At 42.6% G+C, this 26,628-nt stretch overlaps 1 protein-coding gene across 1 annotated transcript in view; it reads right to left on the bottom strand.

Annotated features, from left to right (window-relative positions):
* The window catches only part of HDAC2 (histone deacetylase 2), a 28,947-nt gene extending 2,860 nt beyond the window's left edge, over positions 1-26,087 (bottom strand). Inside the window, exons 1-11 of the mRNA XM_041756136.1 lie at positions 25,900-26,087; positions 15,477-15,589; positions 14,322-14,439; positions 12,386-12,460; positions 11,642-11,780; positions 8,900-9,041; positions 5,409-5,501; positions 5,220-5,328; positions 1,876-2,016; positions 1,540-1,648; positions 593-723 (exon numbers count right to left, since the gene is read on the bottom strand). Coding sequence (XP_041612070.1) covers positions 593-723; positions 1,540-1,648; positions 1,876-2,016; positions 5,220-5,328; positions 5,409-5,501; positions 8,900-9,041; positions 11,642-11,780; positions 12,386-12,460; positions 14,322-14,439; positions 15,477-15,589; positions 25,900-25,951 — 1,222 coding nt within the window. The 5' untranslated portion in view covers positions 25,952-26,087. The remainder of the gene's footprint in view (positions 1-592; positions 724-1,539; positions 1,649-1,875; positions 2,017-5,219; positions 5,329-5,408; positions 5,502-8,899; positions 9,042-11,641; positions 11,781-12,385; positions 12,461-14,321; positions 14,440-15,476; positions 15,590-25,899) is intronic.
* Between the last annotated feature and the right edge of the window lie 541 nt (positions 26,088-26,628).

Genomic DNA, 26,628 nt, shown 5'->3' with positions numbered 1-26,628 from the left:
GAAAAATTTGGAGGGGAAAAACTATGTTTTACTACTAGGAGGTGGGGATAACGTCTTTTTCAAAGGACTAACCGTTCATCCTATAGCTAAAATGAGACATAGACAATATTAAAAATATCATTACTACCAAGTATGTTAGAAGGTCAACACCACAATAGCATACCATTATGCTAGAACTCTAGCAGGCAATATTAAGTGGAATGGGAGGCTAGAGACTCAAACGGAAGGTGCTTGATGTTAGTCAACTCATCCTACTTTGGATAAATGGTATTACTTTTCATTTCATTCTCAAATATACAGGATTTTTTTTTTTTTGAGAAAGCATGTTTACATGTATGCACATGCATGGGGAGTGGGGGTGGGAGGGAGAGAGGATCCGAAGCAGACTCCACAGCCAGTGTGGGGCTTGGTCTCACAACCCTGAGATCATGACCTGGGCCAAATTCAAGAGGTCAGATACTCAACCGATTGAGCCACCCAGGCACCCCCTTGATCACACAGAGTTACATGAATTAAAAACATTGACATTCAAATCAGGTTTTAAGACATAAGAAAGTTGAATGTAACAATACACATCAAGGCATTATCTTACTAGAAATTCTCTTGTCTGGATCTTCTCCATCTTCATCTCCGCTGTCTTCATGAACAGCGTCTTCTGGGATTGCTTGCATCTGGACGCCAGGTGCATGAGGTAACATGCGTAAATTTTCAAATAAACGCTGTCTAAATTACACATGCAAATTTATTAGATAAAATTCATTTCTTTTCATGTTCCTCTTAAATGTAAGAGGAAATATTAAGAAAACATTTCATCTTTTACCTGACTTAACCTATGAGTTAAATAATAATATAGAAGCATGACATTCAGACTATCATTAACCCATTTAATCCTCAAAATTTACAACTTGATACTATTTCATCCCCCATTTCAAAAATGAGAAAATATAAGCCTAAAGGCATATTAACCTGCCAAATGTCACAAAGATTAGTGTGTTGGCAGAGAAGACACAAACTTGGGTCTGTATAGTACAACAGACAGATCTCTAAACACTTTGTTCATGGAGATAAAGTTCTACCAAAAAGTTTTTTTTTTTTTTTTAAAGATTTTATTTTTATTTATTCATAAGAAACACAGAGAGAGGCAGAGACACAGGCAGAGGGAGAAACAGGTTCTACGCAGGGAGTCCGACGTGGGACTCAATCCTAGGACCCCGGGATCGTGCCCTGAGCCAAAGACACAAGCTCAACCCCTGAACCACCCAGGTGCTCCTATCAAAATGTTTCAAAAAGGAAAATTTCACTTTTTTGTAAGGCAAGAAAGTATACAATTTACAGTGCCTTTTGAAATTTAAAAATCCATTTTGGTAGAAAATGGAAGTATTTTTGAGCTACGAAGCACAAACGTTTTCATTATCTCAAAAAAATTAAAAGAAATCAGTCATCTTAACGTTTCAAATGCTTCTGAAAAAGACAAAGGAAACATCTGATGTATAGAAATAAAGATGAAATGTTTATCAAATCAATTCAATGGTCTCTTACTTTATCTTTTCCATATATTCTGGAGTGTTCTGGTTTGTCATATTTGAAGGACTAATATGCAGTTTGAAGTCCGGGCCAAAATACTCAAAGTAATCATTATATGGCAGTTCTATTAAAAACAATAAAATAAAGTGACATATTAAATAAAAGCTCAGTTTTCCCCACAAATCCACGCACAAAACCCAGATTCAAGCTGTGAAACATTCCCCAAGACAACGTTTAAAAGTGAACACAGAGGGCATTTATTAAGTGACTGCTCTCCTGTTCACGTGGCTTTAGAAGCTCATCATCCACCCACCCACATTTGTATGTATGGGTCTTAATGAGAATGCTTACCGTTGGGAATCTCACAATCAAGGGCAACCGCAGTCTCGTACGTCCAACATCGAGCAACATTACGAATTGTGTATCCACCTCCCCCAAGCATCAGTAATGGTAAATTGAAAGTTTTCACAACTTCTACACATTTAGCATGACCTGAGACAAAAAAGATTTGGCTAACAGCAAATCTAAATATTTTAGCAGTTTGAAAAATAAGTTTTAAAAAGATAATAAATGCAAACAGTTTTACATAAACCAAAATGGCTTTTCTAAGTATTTAAAGAATATGCAAAAATTTCAAGGAATTTTTAGTCTAAGATTTTTTAATCAAATACCTTTCATACAATGATGTATACAACTCAGATACAATTGGCTATTTTAACAAGTGTCCCTGACAGAAAATCAAATTATACCATTAAGATTAAAAATATGAACAGAACTTTATGCAGATATCATCAAATCGCAGTACTATGGATAATCTTAGCTAAGATTATAAAATTACTACCTATTACTTGAGGAACACTTCAACAAATTTCTACGTGTAGAAACTTGAACAGAAAGTAAACCAAATATAAAAACAAAATATTTTCTTTGCATAAATGTGATTATTTAATAATCAATCATAAGCTAGTTACCAGTATTACGGATATATCAAAAATTCAGGCACACAGATCTTTTTTTTTTTTTTTTCAATCTTTAAGAAAAAAACCCTTCGATTACAGAAAAAAATCATGCTTACTAAAGAATGTTTGGTATAATCAAGTACACAGAAAAAGCTATCTGAAACTCCATCATCCAAAGATAGATAGTCCATTTCCATTAAGTATTCTTTAACTGTTGCACTATGAGACTCATAACCCAATTTCTATTGCTGCTACTGAAAAAACACAGTCTTCTTAGATAAAAAACACTTCGGTATTTTTAAAGACAAAGTAAACAGAAAGTTACTTTATAGACCTCTGAGTAAAAAAAAGTTGGCTAAACAAAAACACTTTTCCTTCTTCTCAAAACCTGATAAAAAGGACTATAAAGGAATTTTTTTTAAAGGCTAAAACTAAAACCTATAAAAAAAAAAGAATGGCAGAAACACAACAGTAACAACATAAATGAAGATAGAAAGGAGATGGACAAGAGGTAACGGACTTCAAAAGACCTGAGAAATCTAAATTGAAGCTGGCAGTAGAGAAAACTTAGAATCTAAGATCTAGGATTACAAATACCCTTACCCTTATGCTTTATACAACTGAAATTCTAACAGTTGAAATGTAGATTACTGTAAAACACTACGGTATAGGCTTTATGAATGCTATTACTAATGCATGAAAGCATTAAAGCATTTTCAAAGAGCCAGGCAGGACATGAAAACGGACAGTTAGTACCCATTGTGTACATTAGGAAGATCATGTCCATTTTGAGACCAAGAGGTGGTTATCAACACATTAAGCTGAACGATAGAAAACTGCTATTTGACTGCCATTGATCTACCAAGAAAAGGGGGAATCAAGTTTGTACTGGTTCAACCTAAGAGAGGCAGAACAGATTATACCACAATTCTAATGCTAACTGGGTATAGAAGCAATCATAACATTAAGTAAAAGAATTAAATATCTGGGTTTAGTTATGTAACTCCATTTAAGCCAAGAGTCATCTTAAAAAAGTTATAGCTGAGAATTCTTCACATCTTACGAGGTAATTAAGAACAGCCATTTGTTAACTCAAAGTTCAAAAGGAAAACAACTATAAAACCATATACAACATTCATCATTACTGACTCTCATATAACAAATTTTAAGAACTTATTAAATAAAATTCAGGATTTTTCCTCCTACCCTAGAAGTTCCCTCCATGATGGTGATCTTTCACTTTGGTTTGGACTCCTAGTACACGTTAATTCCAACACTTGATCAAATTTAAATTTTGGGTTGCTGCACTCCTAATCCCCCACACATCTTTTCTCAGAAAGCTACTTGGGAATGTGCTCTACCAAAATGAGACCAGAATTAAGATGAAGACAGAGGAAAGAGTAATGTGGGAGGGAAGGCAGGCACACAGAAGGGAAGCAAAGAGCTCCTTGTTCTACCAAGCCTATAGGGAGGGGATACTCATCCAACAGTAACAGGTCAGAAGGCTATTCTTCAAGAAGGTCAACGTAATGGAATACTTGATGCACCTGAACATCTGAAGCTACTGAGTTTAATAATGAGTAAAGAAAAAGCTAAGTAATGAAAAAAATCAGGCAAGAAAAGTTATACAATAAAGAAAAATTTGTTAAGCTGAACATACTTTAATGTTGATGACACTAAACACTGAATGCCACAACCAAAATCAGATTTAAACTGCAAAAATTAAGATACTGGAAGAGTGTGTGCATGTGTTGGGAGACAAAGTGGTGAAAAAGACCTGAATCCCTCCCTCTTCTTCCATGATGGGAAGTGAATAAACAAAGCTGAAATTGAAAAGTAACAAAGTTTGGGGCACCTGGCTGGCTCAGCGGGAGGAGCATGCAACTTTTAAAGATTTTATTTATTTTATTTTATTTTATTTTATTTTATTTTATTTTATTTTTTTTTATGATAGTCACACAGAGAGAGAGAGAGAGAGAGAGAGAGAGGCAGAGACACAGGCAGAGGGAGAAGCAGGCTCCATGCACCGGGAACCTGACGTGGGATTCGATCCCGGGGCTCCAGGATCGCGCCCTGGGCCAAAGGCAGGCGCTAAACCGCTGCGCCACCCAGGGATCCCCAGATTTTATTTATTTTAGACAGAGATACAGACGTCAGTCAGCAGCGGGAGGAGCAGGGGGAGACTGAGAGAGAGAATCTCAAGCAGAGTCCCCCACAAAGGGCTCAACCCCATGACCCCGAGATCACGACCTGAGCTGAAATCAACGGTCAGACGTTCAACATCCTGAGCCACTCAGGAGCCTTGAGGAGCGTGCGACTCTTGATCTTGGGGTTTTGAGTTAAAGCTCCATGTTGGGTGCAGAGATTGCTTAAAAATAAAATCTTAGAAAGAAAGAGAGGAAGGAGGGGAAGGAAGGAAGGAAGAAGAGAGTCTGCGTGTTATCTGGAAAAAGATTGACAATGGCTGCCTTGGTTGGGACTTCAAGCAGCTTTATAAAACTATTCGTGTATGAATGTACCGACAAAATAAAAACCACCTAATTTACTGAAACAAGACTATAGTTATCAAAATCAATTCCAAATGCATACAGACATTCAACAACAACAACAGCAACAACAAAAACAAAACATAGGGTTCTGGGTTAATAGGCAAAAAATTAAAATGACAACTTTTATGAGTTCTTGGAAAGAAAAAAAAATTTTTTTCCTGGGACTATCACCCAGGAAACAGCTTACCTTTGACTGTCAGATTGAAGCAACCAAGCCTATCACCAGACAGTGAGTCTGCACCACACTGTAGCACCACAGCACTGGGTTGATACATCTCCATCACTTTTGAGATAATCTATGTACAAAATAACAAATGTTACCTTCTCTAAAAATATTTTAAAATTCCATTTTAATTTTGAAAAGAATAATACTTACAGGCTTAAATATTTGCCCATAGGATTCATCATCTATACCATCTCTCATTGGAAAATTGACAGCATAGTATTTGCCTTTTCCTGCACCAATATCCTAAAATGCATGAATAAACAGCTCTTAGCGTGTTTCATAGTAAAAATGTTTGCGTGTTTATTAATATTTTTTTACAGGATTAAAAAACTAGGCAACAATATCAAATTCTGAACTCATCTGTTAGGTTAAGAAAGGAAATAATAGGGACCCCTGGGTGGCTCAACGGTTGAGCGTCTGCCTTCGGCTCAGGGGGTGATCCTGGGGTACCAGGATCAAGTCCCACAACAGGCTCCCTGCAGAGAGCCTGCTTCTCCCTCTGCCTCTCTGTATCTCTAAATAAATAAAATCTTTAAAAAAATTAAAAAAAAAAAAAAAGGAAATAATACAGAGTAAGTCTATATTTCAATATTAATGGATTGCTTTATTAAGCTGAAAAGAATCAATTCCAATTAATTTGTAATGGTTATTTTGGGGAAAAAGAAACTTAACAATTAAAGGCAGTATTATATTTGACCAAGAAATTAATCATGAACAGAATATGTAAGACATTATGGAAAACAGACACCCTGAGCCAAAGAACCGTGCAGGACAATTGTCTCTATAATGCAGAATCCTCCTTTGAAGCTCACTTCATGGTATAAGTTTATTTATGTTGAAACAAAAGCTCCAACTGTCCTCAAGTTTTGACAAATGCAGACTAAAGCACCAAAATCTGCTCTATAATTGGGTTGAAATAAAGTCTTATTTCTACTTGTTGAATAAATACCACTCTTGATATTAACATTCCCCAAAGAAGTAAGAGAAACTGAGAGCTGGGTTCAGCAACATACACACACATGCGTATACCCTAACACTGCACGTACTATGCATATACATCATGGACGCGCAGATGCGTGTAAATCTACCTATATGCGCTCACACACACACAGAATTCCTAGAAGAAATGGTACAGTACAAAAATTGCTACAAAGTATGTTCTTTTTCTAAAAAAAATATTTATTTATTTGAGATAGAGCAAGAGAGAATGTACTGGGTGGGGGAGGAGGAGTAGGAGAGAAAGAAAGAGAAGCAGGCTTCCCGCGGAGCAGGGAGCCCGACACGGGGCTTGACCCCTGGACCCCAGGATCATGACCTGAGCCTAAGGCAGAAGCTTAACCAACTAGGCCACTCAGGTGCCCCCAAATAGTTCTTTAACTGCAACACGAAAGGACTGGTGGTGGCTGATTCTTACATTCTTAAATTAAGTCTCAATATATGTGAATCTTTAGGATTACTAACGCTTTTTTACAAGTCTCCCCTTATCTCTCATATAATGATTGAGTTTGATTCATTTTTAAAAAGCATAGTTTAGGGACGCCTGGGTGGCTCAGCGGCTGAGCCTCTGCCTTCAGCTCAGGACACGACTTCGGGGTCCTGGGATCGAGTCCCGCGTTGGGCTCCCTGCATGGAGCCTGCTTCTCCCTCTGCCTGGGTCTCTGCCTTTCTCTGTGTCTCTCATGAATAAATAAATAAAATCTTAAAAAAAAAAAAACAAAACATAGTTTATCCTTCAACATTAGAGTTATGATCCAAATTCCAATGAAGAAAAAAGTGGAATTACATATCTCCCCCAACAATTTTTCTTGAAGAAACCTAAAACGCTTAACTAAATACAAACCATTTAGATGTTGATAAACTAAAGCACTGTGAATCCGTAAAATTCTGCACTTTAAAAAACTAAACTCCTGGGACATATTTTGACAGTAAAATTTCCGAATACAGAGAGTCGGTCAGCTCTCACTCTCTCAGTTGGTCTCACTCGAACCAAAACCTGGTGCCTCAGCTGCTCCCTTGTTGCACCAAGCTTTCTCCCTTCCATTTCTTACTCCTCAACTGCTACTTTACCATATCTTTTTCTTCTACTTAAAGACTCCCAACCTAATCGATACAAGCAATGTTAACAATGATCTAAGCTCAGAGTAGCTTTCTTTTCTAATTTAGAATGAACCGGCAGGTAGAAAAGGGAATGTTTATTAACATCCAGAGATACACACAAGTTTTATGAAATTCCAAATAGTACTCCATGTATAATAGTTTTGATTCCCTTATAAAATTTTAGGGACACCTTTATAATAACTAAAGGGAAAATATGCTGACATTTCCTATAGTAAGTATAAAATCTTTAGTGAATAAAAGAAATATTGAAAGTAATTCTATAATCTTTAAAAGATACCCGCTCTCCAATATGTTCCAACAACTTTAAACAATAAGAATACTGTCAGAAATTAAAACAGAGGCCATGTTTTGCCATTTCTGATTATACTTAAAAGACTTAGTTTAAGCTTAAAACTGCGAAGGTTTATGCTGAATTTCTACCGGGTGCAACGGCTACAGACAAAGGAATTCTACTGGTTAGGGTAGTGAGTGGTTCTCAAAGTTTAGTGCGCAGAATCAGTTCCCGAGCCCTGACAGGATGTCCCCGGGAGATGCCGATTCCGCTGGCCTAAGGCTCATACTCTAAGCATCACTGGTATGTAAGTTAGGGCCAAGCGGAGAAAGGCACTGACGGAGCTAGCAGGCATGGAACTGAAAATACAAATTTGCAACTTTAAAAGCCACATAATTTAAATTCCAACAAATTAAAACGACTGACCTTCTACTCATTTGTAAGATTTCACCATCGTGACTCTTACTGAAAGAGCACCATCTTGTGGTCAAATAAAGAAAGCACATATTTGAAAAATAAGGCTACTCTTCAAAATATTAGTTGCTAAAATAAGCTGTAATACATACCACAGATTTGAAAAATAACCTTAATTAAAAAACTCTGAACTAATATTGAATGCCACGATAAGAGAAATTTCCTCTACAACCCAGGATGAATTTAAAAACAGTTATTTAAATCTTGGAATAAATTTTCAACATGCAGGTAGTTTGGGTCAAGAAAAGCCAGCGAAGCAAAACTACCGGAGGAACTTTGTACAAACAAGATGTGACCAGTGGTTTTATACTCATAAAATAAAAGAGCACTAAACAGGGGGGAAGGGGGGGATTAAAATAAGACCTATTAAACCAAGACTAATCATAAAAGGGGGGGGTAATACAAAAACCTAAAATAAAATAGACTTAGTTCTATTTTCATCCACCAATCTTTACAGCAATGCTGGCTACTGTCGAGTACGTTTTGAAGATCCAAATAAACATCAAGACAACTGCTTCTGTGCTTCACGGATGTTCAAAAATAATTATTCGACCAAAGAAAATGGCTGAGCAAAAGTCCTCTCAGTTCTCACTAAATTTTTGCTTATAGTCAACAAAAGTGAATTCTAGCAAATGTTATATAGCATATAAAATGACTCAATTCTGCATATAAATTTTAAATGACTCTAGAACAGAATTAGTTTAGATATAGGATTATTATCTTCTTCAGTTCTAATATTTATATCATAATATTTATTCAGATAGAAATTCAGTCTTACCCTCAAGTCTCCTGTTCCAGGAAAGTACTCCCCATATTTATGGAATGATACAGTCATTACACGATCTGTTGTGTAAAAAGCTTCTTCAACACCATCACCATGATGGATATCAATATCAATATATAACACTCTCTGATGATACCTGAAAATAAAGCATCAGTTAAGTTTTTAAAAGGTTTTAAATGAGAACCAGGTTGTTCTGAATTGGGTTCAGAAGTATTTTTGAGCTCTTCCATTTCAGAATGTTGAATCCTTTCTCTTAATTTCCAGCCTAAGAGACCATTCAAACATCTAAAGTTACAAGACTGGGATCCCTGGGTGGCGCAGCGGTTTGGCGCCTGCCTTTGGCCCAGGGCGCGATCCTGGAGACCCGGGATCGAATCCCACATCGGGCTCCCGGTGCATGGAGCCTGCTTCTTCTTCCGCCTGTGTCTCTGCCTCTCTCTCTCTCTCTCTGTGACTATCATAAAAAAAATAAATAAATAAATAAAGTTACAAGACTGAGCCTCCGATCTTCAAATCCTCTCTTTAGCCCCAATATAGGTAAGAAAAATGTACTTACTCTCTGTGAAATCTGTCCAGTTCTACATGTTTTAGAAACATACTACCAGTTCCTATATATTAACAACTGAAGATTATACTGCACTTACAGGATGGATGATTACTTTAAAACATCTAATAAATTTTCAGTATTATAAAACAGTGGTTGGCAATCTACAGTTCATAGCCCAAATCTGACCAATGGAGTCTTTTTGTAAACCTTGAGATAAAACAGTTTTTACATTTTTAAATCACTGAAAAATAAAATTAGAAGAATATTTCGTATGTGACAATTTAGGGAAATTCAAATTCCAATGTCCATAAATAACGTGTTACTAAAATACAGCCATGCTTATTTGATTATAAATGATCTACGGCTTCTTTTGTGCTTGCAACTGCAAGTAGTAGTTGTGACAGAAACCATCTGGTACTCTCGTCCCTTCACGGTGCTGCCTGGAGCACTAAACACTGCAGCAGTACAGTTACAACTCAAATACATTTCAAGGCCACGTGTATCACCATACTGTGACATCCCATTACCAATACATACCCATATCAAAACAAAAGGAAATGAACCCTGAATGTCATCCTTCTATGGCATAATAATGGAGTATTATTTTGTTATTGAATAAAATGGCAGAGCATTGCATGTTTATTATAGAAGGATACCACCACTATGCTAAAAGAAAATAAACAAACTGACATCAGACTAAGGACCCATGATAATATCCTCAACTCACAGGAAAGCACCATTCAGTAAAGAAAAAAAAAGCACGGGCCACCTAGGTGGCTCAGTGGTTGGGCATCTGCCTTGGGCTCAGGGTGTCACCCCGGGGTCCTGGGATCAAGTCCCACACTGGGCTCCCCGCAGGGAGCCTGCTTCTCCCTCTGCCTGCACCTCTGCCCCCCTCTCTCCGTGTCTCTCATGAATAAATAAAATCTTTTTTTTTTTTTTTAAAAAAGCAAAATGTCTCATTATAGATTTTCTTCACAAAAATAAGAGGTGTCAGCCAAGTAAATTTCTGAGTGGTTCATAAGTGGCTTATCAACAGCCGATTAAATCATGATAGATCATAACAGTTAAAGAAATATGCCTAGACAAATTAGGTTAAGCTTGTTTAAGGGTCTACGCAGTCAAGAACCACTGCTCAGAGACGGAGACACAGGAACCAACACCAACAGTCGGTTGAATTAAAAAACAAGCAAATAGGGGATCCCTGGGTGGCTCAGCAGTTTAGCACCTGCCTTCGGCCCAGGGCGTGATCCTGGAGACCCGGGATCAAGACCCGCATCAGGCTCCCTGCATGGAGCCTGCTTCTCCCTCTGCCTGTGAATCTGTCTCTCTGTCTATCATGAATAAATAAAACCTTTAAAAAAAAAAAAAAAAAACAAGCAAATAATTTCAAGTGGTTTTCCTTGGCTCTCAAGGAGTTAACTGAAACATTTTAGCTGTTTATCTGAGGAGGTAATACCAAATTTTACATAACTAAGAAATTAGCCTCAATAAACAATATGCATGGAATAACTACAGGCAAGAATATTTTTTGATACTGACAAAAAACTCCTTCACTACAATCTGAAGTGGAATCTATTAAGACATGTTACAACTGATAATGGTTTTAAAAAAAAAGAAAGAAAAACACCTTTGTAAATTTCCAAATTCTAATGTCCCTCTATAGATCTCTCCCTCAAACTGCAGTCGGGGATCACTGTAAATCTATCTCCTTTAGTAATTTAGAGATAATTATACCCATTAATAAAGAACAAAGCCCCATTCCATGTGGAAGCTAGGCAATTAGCTAGATTCATCAATAAACAAATTTCCTTTAACACAAGTTTCAAATTTCTGCCTTCAAAAGTTAAAACTTAGAAAATGTTAGAGCATAAACTTCCAGAGTCATGTCATCTTTCATTAGCTGAAACTGTAACTCAAATCTAAATCACTGAACGACTTCTAGGTTTTTTTTAAAAGGGTGTATTTAATGTGAATTTTATAGACATGTATGTGCATTTCTCATGCTTATTAATTCAAGGAATGGGAAAATGTTCTGTATTTCTACATTGGTTTGTAATGAATCCATAGAAAACTCAGCACTGAACTATTTTTCACCCACCATTTCCTTGATATTTTTTAAGTCATAGATTTATATCATTTTAATTAAAACTTTTCCATAAGAAAAATATCAACATAAATTAACCTACTTTAGTAATTCAAGGATGGCAAGTACAATATCATTAACGTAACAGAATCCTGACGCTTCTGATTTCTTAGCATGATGTAATCCTCCAGCCCAGTTAACAGCCATATCAGTTTGTTGTCGGTTTAACTTCACAGCACCAGCTAAAAAAAAATACAGGGTAGACTTCAAAAGTGTTTAAAATAAAAAAAAATTAATATAACAAGACAAAAGCCCTACAGCAAAGAGTATGCCACGTACAAGTAAGAGTTTAAAATTACGAAAAGGATCATTGTCTAGGACACTTAACATCAGTTTCTCCTTAGGTAAGTATTATCCTATAGCTGTGATCTGATTAAATAAGAGTATATATGGAAAGTGGTAGCCAGAAGAGAGGTAGAGGAGAGAAATCTCTAAGTGAAAATACAAAAGTAAGGAACCTAAAAAAAGTTCAAGTGTCATTACGATCATAAAACATGGGGTTTATTTTTAAAGAAAGAAATCATTACTTTATTTCTCTTTTAAAAAGTGAGCTCTGTGCTAACGTGAGACTTGAATTCACGACTCCGAAACTGAGGCACAAGCTCTACCACTGAGCCAGCCAGGTGCCCCAAAGATGGGGATTTTTAAAGACAACTGTACTATAAACATACAGATCACTTTTTAGTATCAAAATCCATTACCACTAAAACGCTTTGCTTTAAACAGGTAAACCAGAAGATTAATACCAAGTTTAAATCTATCTTTAGATCTGAATCAGGACACTTACCAACTGAGCCACCCGTTGAGAGCTGGCAAAACTCAAAGAGTCCGTCAAACACTGGACAGTCTTCTCCAACATTAACTGTGAAAGACGGATTTCAGTTACAATCCATTCTACGAATTAATGAAGTTTTTTCTTACAAAAACTATTCCTTACAAATATTTTTATATGATGTAATCACGGATCACACATCACAGTAGAAATCTGAAGTTTGCTATTTAAAAATATAATTTATCGTTTTATCCAAGGTAATTTTAAGTGTTCTATGTAAAACATCACCACCAAATCCTACCAGGATAATTTGTAGAAAATCTCAGCTCTATTATCAGAAGATCAATAGCCACCAAAATATAAAAGGTATTTGAATCATTTAAATTAAAACATGCACTTAAATCTTAGGCATTTCTCCTAAAACATACGATAAATTAATCAGGGTTCTAAAAAGTTTAAACAACTTTAGTTCCTTCATGATTTACTTTTTCTAAAACTCCTTAAATGCACAGAACATCCATAACTTTGAAATATATTTTAGTGAGTACTAAAAAGACAAAGCAGCTGGCTGCCTACCCAATCTTAAAGGATAGTAAGAATTAACTAGGTTCGGAGCAGCCAAGACATAGAAGGAAGGGGTATATAAAGCACAAGGAAACAACACGGGTACGTGACACATTGCAATATATTTAGTTCCTCAGTACTGACAGGATAAAAGGGACATATTATGTACATGGCCCATTCGCAGCCTCTTCCCACCCCAATTATAACCTCTTCAAAAATAAGGGTAATTATTTTACATAGCTTTGTATACCCTTAGTTTATTAGCATGATAATGAACAGCTTTTAGTTTCTTACTATTTAAATATAATCATAATCTTAATATAGTTCAGTATTATGTATTAAATCAATCCTGTTAATTCATTTGCCCTATCTACACAGGACTTTTAATCTAAGCCTGAACCTCTATCCAAAAAAAAGGTATAAAAAATATGTTCTACATGCATTATAGCATTTTATTGAGTAAATGAAATAACCTAAGGTAGAAATGGGTACAAAGTTCTATGAACATATAACTTATCTAGCCACTACACCTATTTTAGTATCTGAAATTGTTCTTCTCAAAAAAAAAATCACTCAAGTCTATCAACAGAACTGCTGATGAGAATGAACTTCAGTATCATGCTTTAAAAAAAAAACTGTTTCAATCATTTTAAGACATTTCTCATTCCACTTTCAAGCCAGGCAACCGCTAATAACAAAACACGTATCTATAAAAGAGAGTATCATGTAGAAGAAAATCAAAAGCTTCACTAACAAATGGAACAGATTATGTATTAACAATCCAGATGAACTAAAACACACAAAGAGAGGTAAGAGATCCATATATACACCAAGCTAAGGCCAATCCAAGTATACTTTTTTTAAAAAAGGCAGGGAAGTAAGGTCTCCCCACCAATACCCATCATCCCCAAGATAACATGGGACCAAAACAAAGACTAGAGGAACATCCAGACAGCTCTTGGGCCATCTGGCAGATGGACATCCTAATTATCCTTATTCCCAAGAGCTCAGGCTTCGGGTAGATTTTGTTTTGGGTTTTACGATTTTCTTTCCTTCTTTCTGGGAGAGAAAGTGCTCAGGTCCGCGTGAGGGCGCACCCACAAGCAGGGGCAGAGAGGGACCTGACTGCGCTGGGTGTGGAGGCCGACGCAAGCCTCGAGCTCAGCATCAGTGAGTCAACTGAGCTACCCAGGTGCCTGTTTGTTTGTTTTTTTAAAGCAGTTTTAGTAATTTTAATTTTTACATTGACTTTTCAAACCAGTAATTAACTAAGGAAGTATCTTCCTCAGGCGGAACACCTACATGTGGATATTCTAATGATATGCTTCTAGAAAATACTCACTGATCCTTAGTAAGATTAACATAGACTTTTAACATAGAAACGTACATCTCTGCATCTGCTTACTATACTCAGACATGTTATCTGGTCTTATTGAACGTAGAAATTTGATGTACTCATCACTGTGGTATTTTGTCATTTCTTCAGCAGTGGCTTTGTGGGGCCTCTGTGAAGAAAAACAAATGTCAGAATGGTGGAGCCACAACTGGTTACATCAGAGTCATCAAACACCAAGTGCACAATTTCCCCTAACAATCCTCTCAGAAGAACTAGCTCTACCAGAAAATAAATTCCAAAGTGAATCCAAATTTATACGTGTATTTCTTAGAAATGAGTAATCAATTCCAAAGCTGATTCCTACTCCTTTAAAGCCATCAGACAGGTCTGACCCTCAATTATACATTCCTTTTATTGCGGTGGAAATGGGTCAATGCTTATAACGTTGAATCTGTTCAGAAACTCTCACTTTCCATCATAAACCGTCTGCTCTGTATCAAGTGAGACTGAGACTCATGCTCAATTTTAAGTCTTTGTTCACAATCTCTTCCTTTCCTTTGCCTATCCTAATTATCCTTATTCCCAAGAGCTCAATTTCATTTTTAACACACTTCTCCCAGGAGGATTCCAGAAAGTATAATCCAACCCCTCCTTTCCTGTAAATATTTATATCTGAAAAAAGTAACTCCTATATACTCAATACTAGTAACTGTTTCAAGTCTTTCTTTTCTCCCCAAACAGGCAAGAACTGTGTCTTGCATTTGTTTACATATAGTTCCACATTAGTGCAAAAGCACTTAAGGTAGGTGTATCCTAAATGTTAGCTGTACTGTACACGTCCACTAATACACTGCTCCATATGTCAGTAAGTATTTGTAGAATTTCCTACATAATTCTTCTGTAATAGTCAACTCTTCAGCAGCGCAGCCAGGTGAACCACTATTGCAACAAAGATATTTAGTTTGCTAAACTGAATTGTTGGCCAAAATGTGAAAAGGTGGGATAGGAGAAACTTTTGAAAAATGGTCGAGTAAGAGGGTTAAAAACCATTCCCACACTGTTTTCTCTGAAGATTAAAACAAAAAGAAGAGTTTGTTTTCTTCCAGAGTTTGTTTTCATCTGCTAAATGCCATTTAAGGGGATTAATAATTTCAAAGTAGATTAAAAAAAAAACACTGCTGAATATTTACCAAAAGGTATACTTACGTATATTTCCATTTTTCTATATAAGCCATAATTTAGCAGCAAGTTATGGGTCATGCGGATTCTATGAGGTTTCATGGGATGACCCTGTCCATAATAGTAATTTCCAATATCACCTAAAAGAGAAAAAAGACAACTGAATAGAGAATCTTCACAGTCTAAATTTATGTGTGTGTTCATCATCACAAGGCGCTTACCACCTAATCAAGATTTAAAACTGTAAATGATCTCAAATCTTTCAATTTTCAAACTGTACTAGAAAGCCAAGATACTGTGTTACATTTAACTGTGGTAACTCCATTAATACACATTTATTAGAGATTAAAAGCAAGCAAGCTTTTCAGATTTTCAGTTTGCCAAAATTTATTTAGGATTAGCCCTAATAAAATACTTATAAAAGTAGTTTTTGTTACTTAAATTTGAAAATTATTTTTTTGTATTTATGGACAAATTCAGACGCCTAAAGCAAATTCTGAGTTTCATTGTCATTTAAACATTTTACAGCAAATACTGCTTTTTTTTTAAGATTTTATTTATTTATTCATGAGAGAGAGAGAGAGAGAGAGAGAGAGGCAGAGACACAGGCAGAGGGAGAAGCAGGCTCCATGCAGGGAGCCTGAGGTGGGTCGCGACCTGGGGTCTCCAGGATCACACCCTGGGTTGAAGGCAGGTGCTAAACCGCTGAGCCACCTGGGCTGCCCGCAAATATTGCTTCTTGATATTTACTGGCATCCCAGAAATTTTTTACAGTTGGCATTATGGGAGTTAAAACGTTCTACATATCCATATCACAGTCTATAAATTTTTGCTAAATAAAATTTAGGTCCTAAATAAAGTTTTTGCTCTAATAAGACATACTTGCGACATTTTTTTTAAGATAGTAAGAATATTTTTGTCTCCTTCTTCATGATTAAAAGTCATAAGTGCCAGCCTATCTATAACATCTTATGTACCAATGTATTAATACTTATGCATAAGATTTAATTCAAAATGAACAGACATAACACTAAAACCACAAATTTTCATCTATTGAATTTCAATGAAATCAATACTTTTGGGTACAGATCCAGTGTTTTTATAATAAACAAAGGTTACCTTGGGGTTAAGGAAACCCCTAAAAACATACTATTTTTAAAATGTAACAAGCACCTTTTGCAACAGCTTGTATTAAATTAGAAATCACTTTTAGTATTAATTCTAGTCTTTAAATAAGTAATTCCGAAATTTTATTAGGACAGTCAAGTTGATTTTAATGGCTTGAAGTCAGTCATTTCAACACAAGTTTATATAAAAGCTAGAGCTAAAGAACGCTATTTCCTTACCTTCAAGATAAAAAAAAAAAAAAAAAATCTTTCAAAATCCTGCCTAAATACACACTTTTTTTGTTTAATAAAAACTGAGAACTCAGAAACTTGTGTTTCTCACTCTTCCATATACTTGATCATGGTTCAGGATGCACATTCCTGCTTTCTTACAGGCTTATTTTATAACTTACCTATTTCTAAATGCCACCACTGCTTGATTTTGTTGGTATACCACTAATTTACCTAATTCTTCACTTCCAACACCAACTGTTCTGAAAACAATATATACACAGCCATTTAAAGTGAAGTCACCTTTCTTAAAACAAGAGCCAACAGGACTAAGACAATATACATAAGTAGCTAAGCAGGGCTAAAGGGATGTGCAACATATTCCTCGCACTTACCACAATTCAGAGTCTATGCATGAAACAAACTACCTTCATAAGGGTCTGCTGTAAAGCTTCCTTGTCTCTACGTGGCTGGCACTACACAGAGGTCCTTGAAAGCAGCCTGGTCTCAAATTCTTAAGGTACGGAAAGTCCACGAGAATTACAAGTTACTGCAAGGAAGGTATTTCTAATCATCACTACCAGAAGAGATCAAGAGAGTAAGAATAAAAAAATTAGTCTTCAAAGAACTTCCAAATGCCTCTAAGATTTACTAATACAAAATGTCTCTAACACCTATCACACTTTAAGATCAAATATGCTAGTTATAGACATACTTAGAATCCAATGGAAAGTCACCAATAATCTAAAAACAGGAAGGATACCAATAACCTACAGAAGGGAGACTACCGTTTCATTTCTCAGCAAGTCTGTTTAAAAAAAAAAAAAGTGATAGCAGTAATTAACATTTTTCTGAGTGCTCACTAGGAGGTACTACTCTAAGCACTTCACATATATGTTAATCTTCTCAATTAATCCCATGATGTAGGTATTATTACTATTATTCCTACAGTGAAGAAAGGTGAAAGGCAGCTAAGTAAGGTAATATCGCCCAAGTAAGCTAGCTAGCAAGCCAGAGGAGCTGGATTCAAACACGTGCCGAGCAACACAGACAATCTTTAGCAGCAGCTACTAGGAGAGCAACGGCACTACAGTCACTAGCAAGAAATGGTAGGGGAAAGCCTGGCAAGAAAATGATATAATATGGAATACAAATATTTTTAAAAAAGGCTTGGAGTCTTTGTTAATTTACAGAAAATGAATATAAGAAACTACGTATCCAATTAATCAAAGTTAAAAAAAAACAATTGGCTCCTGGATTTTTGTAAGATTATATATAACTTTCAACAAGTTTCTCTGCTTACAATTTAGGGGCCCCAGTACCTTCATAAGTATGCGCACCACCTAAATGACATATGTCTACAGGGGAGCTAAGCCAAAGATAAGTGCTATTTTGCTTATCAAAAATTTCTCCAAAATGTAAGGAGGTTATAAAAAAAAAAAAACCATCTCCCAATGCTCTCTGGCTTAATCCTATTATATCTCAAAATTCTCTACAAGATTGCTTTGTAGCCATCCAATTCTTATTAAACATAAAATGTCTTTTCTTAGTTTCAAGAACCTACAAATTCCATTCATGATTTAAACGGTTAGTAACATAATGGGCATTTTAAATGTTATCTTGATTTTCAACCAAATACACAAAAATGCATTACCAATGAAGCAAACATCCAGAAAAACTAGCATAAGGTGGTTCCTTGAATGCAACAAACTTTGTCACTATGAAGAAATAACCATAAAGAATTAGTTATTTGTAAAACTTGAGAAAATTGCTTATTCTTCAAAAGAAGCTATCAGAATGAAATGGCTACTAAGGTCTACACTCTCTTATCCAAAGTACCTGGGGGACTAGGTGCATTTTAATTTTTTTTTTTCATGTTTTATAAATGTAGCATGTTACATCTGCTATATATTATGTGATACCCTGGGGTCTGCACACCATTCTATAATCAAACATTAATATTTTTTGCAGCGGAGATCCCTGGGTGGCTCAGCGGTTTAGCGTCTGCCTTTGGCCCAGGGCGTGATCCTGGAGTCCCAGGATTGAGTCCCGCATTGGGCTCCCTGCATGGAGCCTGCTTCTCCCTCTGCCTGTGTCTCTGCCTCTCTCTCTCTGTCTCTCATGAATAAATAAAAACTTAAAAAAAAATCCATAAAAAAATTTTTTGCAGCAAAATGTGTGAATATTCACAGTAAGCAGAATAAAGATCATAAATATTAATTCAGATAAGCTTGATTCCAAAGGAGTTGCAGATTTTTCTTCCCGTTTTCAGAAAATTTTGAATTTTAAGATTGTAAAATATGCCTTTATTCCTAAAGATAAGTGGACTACAAAAATTATCCAGAAAAAAGAAAAAGAAAAGAAAAAAGAAAAAGCTACAGTACTATTTTCATCTTCCACACACTATTTGGTCCACTACTAGCTAAACTCTCTGGCCACAGGCTTCCATATACCACTCCCCTGGATTCTATTTCCACCCCTTAGCCTCTGTACACAACACCTCTGTACACCTTTACGCATCAGCAGTTTCCCACGTTGGTTCATTCATTTAACAGATGAAGAGACTACTGTGAGCCACGCACTATTCTAGGTGCCTGGGTAAGTCAGTGAACAGGAGTGCTGCCCTAAAAATCCCCCTCTCTCGGGAATAAGTCACCTAACTATTTAATCTGAAAACTGAGGGGTCGTCCTTTATTCTTTATCAACACCAATCAGTTCCAGCTCCATTTCTAATCCAACAAGTTCTATTTGTTGTACTCCCAAAACCGCTCTTAAATGTGTCCATTTCCGTCAGCCACAACCATTATATTTTATATGGGCCAATATGCATTCAATTCTTGCTTTCAATCACTCATTCATCACTCTTCACCATCCTTTCTCCACCTGAGTTCTACTTAAAAATCTTTCAGTGGTTTTTCCACTCCCTCAATCAAGTTAAATATCTTCCTACAAAGTTTCTGTGGCCTGGCCCTTTACCTTTACTACCTAGCCTGGCATCCCATTGTCCCCCCACCCCGTGTCTATCTTTTTGCTTAGTGGGCCAAATCCTAACTCCGTGACCTTTGCAGTTCGCAGTATCTTACAGGAAAACTCTTTTAAGGCTGAACCATTCTCTTCCTTCAGGTCTTCCCTGACTTGAGTACCCTACAAAGGTCTCAAATCTTACTATCTAGCATACAGGTTTTTATTTCCTTCTTAGGACTTAAATAATCTTTTGTCCACCTAGCACACAGTAGGGGCTTTAAGCCCATCTGATACTGCTAAACCCAAAGGTGATTTCATAAACAAGTATAAACTGCTACTGAAACAGAGAAATGAGACTTCTTAACCAGTACAAAGATCCTTATACTTTTAACTTTTAAATCTGAGCTCAACCACGTTTCAGTGCTATTATCATTCCCTAAGAGATTACCAGTTCCCATTGTTTCCTTAAACATTCGTCAACAAAAGCATCTACATGTTTTGTTAGGAAAAAGAAATAACTACTAATATCTTTTGGGGGGAGGTGGGTAGCAGCAGAAGAGTTTAGTTTCACTCTTGTCACCAAAGGAAAGAAGAAAAATCTTTAGGTGTGAGGTACTGACCACCTCTTCTTGGGCCATTAAAACCAGTCAAGGGCAGCCGGGGTGGCTCGGCGGTTTAGTGCCGCCTTCACCCCAGGGCCTGATCCTGGAGACCCGGGATCGAGTCCCACGTCGGGCTCCCTGCACAGAGCCTGCTTCTCCCTCTGCCTGTGTCTCTGCCCCTCTGTGTCTCTCATGAGTAAATAAATAAAAATCTTTAAAAAAAAAAAAAAAAAAAGAAAGAAAGAAAGAAAAAAGAAAGCTGTTTTAGGTAAGTGTTACACTCTCCTATGTTTTACATAGTGATGTGCAATTAAGACTACTGGTATTTAGGGGGGCACCTGGGTGACTCAGTCCGCCTCAACTCTTGATTTCGGCTCAGGTCATAATCTCAGGTTATGGTGGGATGGAGCCTCACATTGGGCTCTGCGGTCAGTGCAGAATCTGCTGGTCCCTTTCCCTCTGCTCCTTCCACCCCGCCCATTCTCTCTCTCAGATAAATCAATAAAATCTTTATTTAAAAAAATACTGGTATTTATGAACTACTGCTATAATTCATTTAGCATTCTGATTTGCTCATTACCTATTTTGGAAAAAATGATTACTTATTTTTATGGATAATATTTATCCTACAGCTAGGAACCCGCGCTATTTTATTAAAGGCTATCTACCAAAAGACTTTGGCACCACTGTTACGAATAAGTCTAAGAAAATCTATCCATTTTAGTTGGTTGCCAAATAAATTCTTATAATCTCCTAGAGTAAACTACAAGTATACTGGGAGGCATGGTCTTCGTAACTTTTATATTCTATCTCTGTAGTGTTGAGTGCTTTTCACGGAACCACTAGCCTCCAAACACTTTGATGTACCCTATCAAAGGAGGATGAAACAGAGCACAGAGCAGTGTCTGAACAATCCTGTAAACCCTGTCTATGTATACAGCCCTACTATATGTCACAAAACAAGCACTCAGCGTGACTGGCTTAAAGCTTAGTTAGAAACAAAGTACACTGAACACTTCTACATAAAGTAGTATAAATTAATCAATCAAGAGTTTGATGCTTAAGGGACTGCTCCACCCAGGCGCCCCCTAGATAGAGTATGATAGATGTGAGTATTGTAATAGGAGCCTAACACGGGTTGGTTTGCTAATCACATTTAAGGAGAGAAATCACATCATCTTAAAGTCAGCAGGGATCTCAGACACTAGGTACGTCATTTTACAGAGTATTGATAGTCGTGCGATACGTACAAGACGACCAAGATTTAGAATTAAGTTTTTGGAAACTCTGGAGGGATGGGTCAACCTCTACAGCAAGAAAAGTGACCTCTTACTTCTCCCCAAACGTTTAATGGCTACGTGATCCATCAACGCCCAAAGGTCAGCTGGACCCAGCATTCCAGTTGTCTGAGGGGTATAATGCTGAACACTGTAAAACTCACAGAGAAAAGATGCAGGTCTTTAGAAGTCCCTTTTCTTTGCTACAGTCGTCAAGAGTGTGCCTCATGGTCCCCCTAAGCCTAAAGGTAGGATCCCTGTGGCTACAGAATCTACTACTGCATCTGTCTTCACCTTTCTTCCTTCTACTTGATCAGCAAGTTAAAACCAGCTGATTTAGGCTGGCAGATTTTTAGTTCCAATCCCATCTACACTGTATACCTTCAAGTCTCCCAATTCTTTGGTGCAGAAGCTGCTTTACTTGCATCTTTCCTCACACACACACCAAAAGAAACACCACTACCTTTTTAGGCTGACAAACGAGGGTTTTTTTGAGTGATGAAATGTAAGCTTTCGGGATTAATTGTTCAAAGCTTGATAGCTATACTGCAGCACATTAATCATCAACACAATGATGCCCGACCCACTTGACAACTTCAACATTTTATTATTACCAAAAAATATTCCAAATGAAAGCAACTAAAAATTCCATTCTGAGAATGAGGCATGAGCCTCAGACAACTAAGGCAGACGACCTGATGAGAGATATCCTAACGTTCAGTTATGCACCTGGTGTTGGCCGTTGGTGAAACAGCTGAATGGTCTACGGTAAAGTATTAGGCAACAATCACGACACCTGGTATTTCCACTTTTCCGCTCTCCCTATCAAGTCGGCATCCTGCCCTGGGCATCCCCCCGTTCCTCAGCAAAGGCTCATCATAAAGGGGCCCAGAAACAGCTGTTCGTACAACCGCTGCTGAGTGCACCTCCTGGTTCCACAGTGCCAGTCTGGTGCCCAGCGGCGACAAGGGGCGTGGACTTCATGGGAGCCTATCCCTGTCGCTAGCAGCCAACAGCTGCAGGAAGGGCCCGAAGAGTTTCCCCAACTTTTTACGCCTCCCTCCTTTACCCAACCCCTGACACGCACAAGTCTCTAAACCTTAGGAACTACTAGCATCATCTTAAAAATGAACTCATACCCATGGTTATTAACTTTTCAATTTCATCAGGGAATGCGGGGCTTGGGTTTTACCGCTGCCTCGAAATGTGAATGAATCCTTAAAGAATGATCTTCAAGAAACAGAATTCCTATTAAATCTAAAAGGTATTGCTGCCCTTGCTCCTCCAGGGTGGAATGATGTCGACTTGGACTACACGTGTATGCAGCGCTCTCAGAAGCGGTTTTAAAAACGCAGCTGTGGACTGTTGGGCACCGGCCGTCAACTATCAAACTATCTAGGCTTCTTACGTATCATTTTTAAGTTTTTCCATAAATGCCACAGATGGTCATTTTACATAATTGGGCGTCGAGATTCAGCTTTGCGGACCGACCTGATGCGACCTGGCCACTTTCAAGGTAGAACCGCACGTCTGGTGACCTGGGCCTGGAAGGTGTGCCCCCTCCCAGTGCAGGGGCCTCTCGGACTGACCGCGGGGCTCGCAGGTTGCCAGGCCCGAGGCATCTCCACTTCCACACAGTGGGGCAGCCGACTTTGCCGCGGGCCGCACAGCTGGAGCCCACCTGCTCACCTGCCCACCCGCTCACTGGCTCACCTGCCCACCGGCTCACTGGTCACCTGCCCACCAGCTCATCTGCCCACGGGTCACCTGCCCACCGGCTCACCTGCCCACCTGCTCACTGGTCACCTGTCCAGCCCACTGGTCACCTGCCCACCGGCTCACTTGCCCACCTGCTCACTGGTCACCTGCCCACCGGCTCACCTGCCCACCAGCTCACTTGCCTACCGGCTCACTGGTCACCTGCCCACCAGCTCACCTGTCCGCCTGCTCACTGGTCGCCTGCCCATTGGTCACCTGTCCACCATCTGCTCACCTGCCCACTGGTCACCTGCCCACCAGTCACCGGCTCACTTCTCCACCACCTGCCCACTGGCTCACTGGTCACCGGCTCACTGGTCACCTGCCCACGGGTTCACCTGTCCACCAGCTCACCTGCCCATTGGTCACCTGCACCCCGCCTCACCTGTCCGCCTGCCCACCTGCTCACGGGTCAGCCGCCCCCGGCTCACCTGCCCATTGGTCACCTGCCCACGGGCCCACCTGCTCACGGCTCACCTGGCCCTTCCCGGCCCTCCTCGAACTTTTCCCACCCGAAACTCCCAGCGCCCGGCAGCGGCTTTCGCAAGCCCCGACGCCCGGTGTCATTTCCTGACCGAACAAAGAGCAACAAAGAGGTGGGTGGTGACCGCGCCTGGGCGGGCGGGCGCCGCGGGGGCACCTGCGCCCCCGCCCCGCCGAGCCAGGGCGGCCTCACGCCTTCCAGTCCCGAGCCAGGGGCGCCCGGAGGGGCCGGCGGCGGACAAAGGGGCGGGACGGGGCCGGCGGCGCGGGGCGCGGGGTCCCGGGGCCGCCCTGCAGCCCGACCCGGGGCGGGGACCGGGGCGGGGGGCCCGGCCGACGCGGGGGGCGGAGCGCGGGGCCGAGCGCGGAGGCGGCCCCCGCCCGGGAGGGAGGGGAGGGGCGGGGAGGGAGGGGAGGGGCGGGGAGGGAGGGGAGGAGGGAGGGGAGGGGCGGGGCCCTCGGGGCCGCGGGGCTTTGTGCGGAGCCCGGGCCGGGGGAGCTGCCCTGACCCGGGGGGAGGGGTCGGGCCGGAGCGGGGCCCGCACGGCCGCGGGGGGCAGGGGGGAGGCCGGCGGAGGGGACGCAGGGAGGAGGCGGGGGGGACCCCCCTGCAGGGAGGACGCAGGGGGGAGGCCGGGCGGGCGGGAAGGCGGCGGCGGCGGTGGGGAGGCCGGGCGGGCAGGGGGAGGCCGGGCGGGCGGGCCGTCCCCTCCCCGGTCCCGGTCCCTGCCCCCGTCCCCTGCCCCCGTCCCCGGTCCCCTCCCCCTCCCTACCCCCCCCCCCGCCCGGCGCTCCCCATCGTAGTAGCAGCACACCCCTTGCCCCCTCTCCCCCCTCCCCTCCCCTGCCCTGTCCCCCCTCTCTCCCCTCCCCTCCCCTCTCCCCCTCTCTCCCCTCCCCCTGCCCCCTCCCCCCCGCGCTCACCGTAGTAGTAGCAGCACACCCCCTGCCCCCTCCCCTCCCCTCTCCCCCCTGCCCCCTCTCCCCCTGCCCCCTCCCCTCTCCCCTCCCCTCCCCCCCCCCGCCCCGCGCTCACCGTCGTAGTAGTAGCACCCCCCTGCCCCCTCCCCTCTCCCCCCTGCCCCCTCCCCTGCCCCCTCTCCCCCCCCCGCCCCGCGCTCACCGTCGTAGTAGTAGCACACCCCCTGCCCCCTCCCCTGCCCCCTCTCCCCCCTGCCCCCTCCCCCCCTCCCCTGCCCCCTCTCCCCTCTCCCCCCCCCCTGCCCGGCGCTCACCGTCGTAGTAGTAGCACCCCCTGCCCCCTCCCCTCTCCCCCCTGCCCCCTCTCCCCCCTCCCCTGCCCTCTCCCCCCTCCCCTGCCCCCTCCCCCCCTCCCCTGCCCCCTCTCCCCCCCCGCCCCGCGCTCACCGTCGTAGTAGTAGCACCCCCCTGCCCCCTCCCCTCTCCCCCCTGCCCCTTCTCCCCCCTCCCCTGCCCCCTCCCCCCCCCCGCCCCGCGCTCACCGTCGTAGTAGTAGCACACCCCCTGCCCCCTCCCCTGCCCCCTCTCCCCCCTCCCCTGCCCCCTCCCCCCCCCCGCGCTCACCGTCGTAGTAGTACCACCCCCCTGCCCCCTCCCCTCTCCCCCCTGCCCCCTCTCCCCCCTCCCCTGCCCCCTCTCCCCCCTCTCCCCCCTCCCCTGCCCCCTCCCCCCCCGCCCCGCGCTCACCGTCGTAGTAGTAGCACCCCCCTGCCCCCTCTCCCCCCTCCCCTGCCCCCTCCCCCCCCCCCCGCCCCGCGCTCACCGTCGTAGTAGTAGCACCCCCCTGCCCCCTCCCCTCTCCCCCCTCCCCTGCCCCCTCTCCCCCCTCCCCTGCCCCCTCCCCCCCCCCCCCCGCCCCGCGCTCACCGTCGTAGTAGTAGCACCCCCCTGCCCCCTCTCCCCCCTCCCCTGCCCCCTCCCCCCCCCCCCCGCCCCGCGCTCACCGTCGTAGTAGTAGCACCCCCCTGCCCCCTCCCCTCTCCCCCCTCCCCTGCCCCCTCTCCCCCCCTCCCCTGCCCCCTCCCCCCCCCCCCCGCCCCGCGCTCACCGTCGTAGTAGTAGCACACCTTCTTCTTGCCGCCTCCCTGACTGTACGCCATGGGCTCCCGCCGCCGCCGCGGGCTCGGGCCGCTCCGCCTGCTGCTGCTGCTGCTGCTGCCGCCGGGCCGCCCGGTCGGCGGGGACTCTGGCGCCGCGGCGGGCGGGGGCGGCTGCGGGCGGAGCTGGGCGCGGAGGCCGCGGAGGCCGCGGGCGGGAGCGGGCCGAGCGGGCCGAGCGGGGCCGGAGCGGAGCCGAGCGGGGCCGGAGCGGAGCCGAGCGGGGGAGGCAGCGGCGCCGACGCGCGACACTGGGGAGGGGGAGGGGCGGGGGCGGCCAAACCACCTCCGGGGGCCGAGGGGCGGCGGGCGCGTCCACGGCGGCCTCCGCGGGGGGGGGGCGGGGGGGCGCGGCCGGGCGGGGAGCGCCCCTCGGCCCGGACGCGGGGGGCCTGCGGTCGACCGGCGGCGCGGCCGGGCGGCGGCGGAGGCAGCGGCGGAGGCAGACGCGGCAGGCCGGGCCGGCCGGCGGGGGAGCGCGGCGCCGCGGGCCTCCCCCCCCCCGCCCGCGCGCGGTGGTTGCGCCCGGCCGGAGCCTGCGCAGTGGCGGCCGCCGGGCTGCAGCGGCCGCCGGGCCCCTCGGCGCCGGCCCACGCGCTCCCCTCCCCCACGGCGCGGAGCTCCCGCGCGGGCCGACCACGTGCCGCCGCCGCCGGGGGGTGGGGGGAGCCCCGCCTGCA

Source organism: Vulpes lagopus, chromosome 1, assembly GCF_018345385.1.
Source record: "Vulpes lagopus strain Blue_001 chromosome 1, ASM1834538v1, whole genome shotgun sequence".
Lineage (NCBI taxonomy): Eukaryota > Metazoa > Chordata > Mammalia > Carnivora > Canidae > Vulpes > Vulpes lagopus.
The sequence above is the reverse complement of the archived record's forward strand: the minus strand, read 5'-3'. Positions and strand labels throughout refer to the sequence as shown.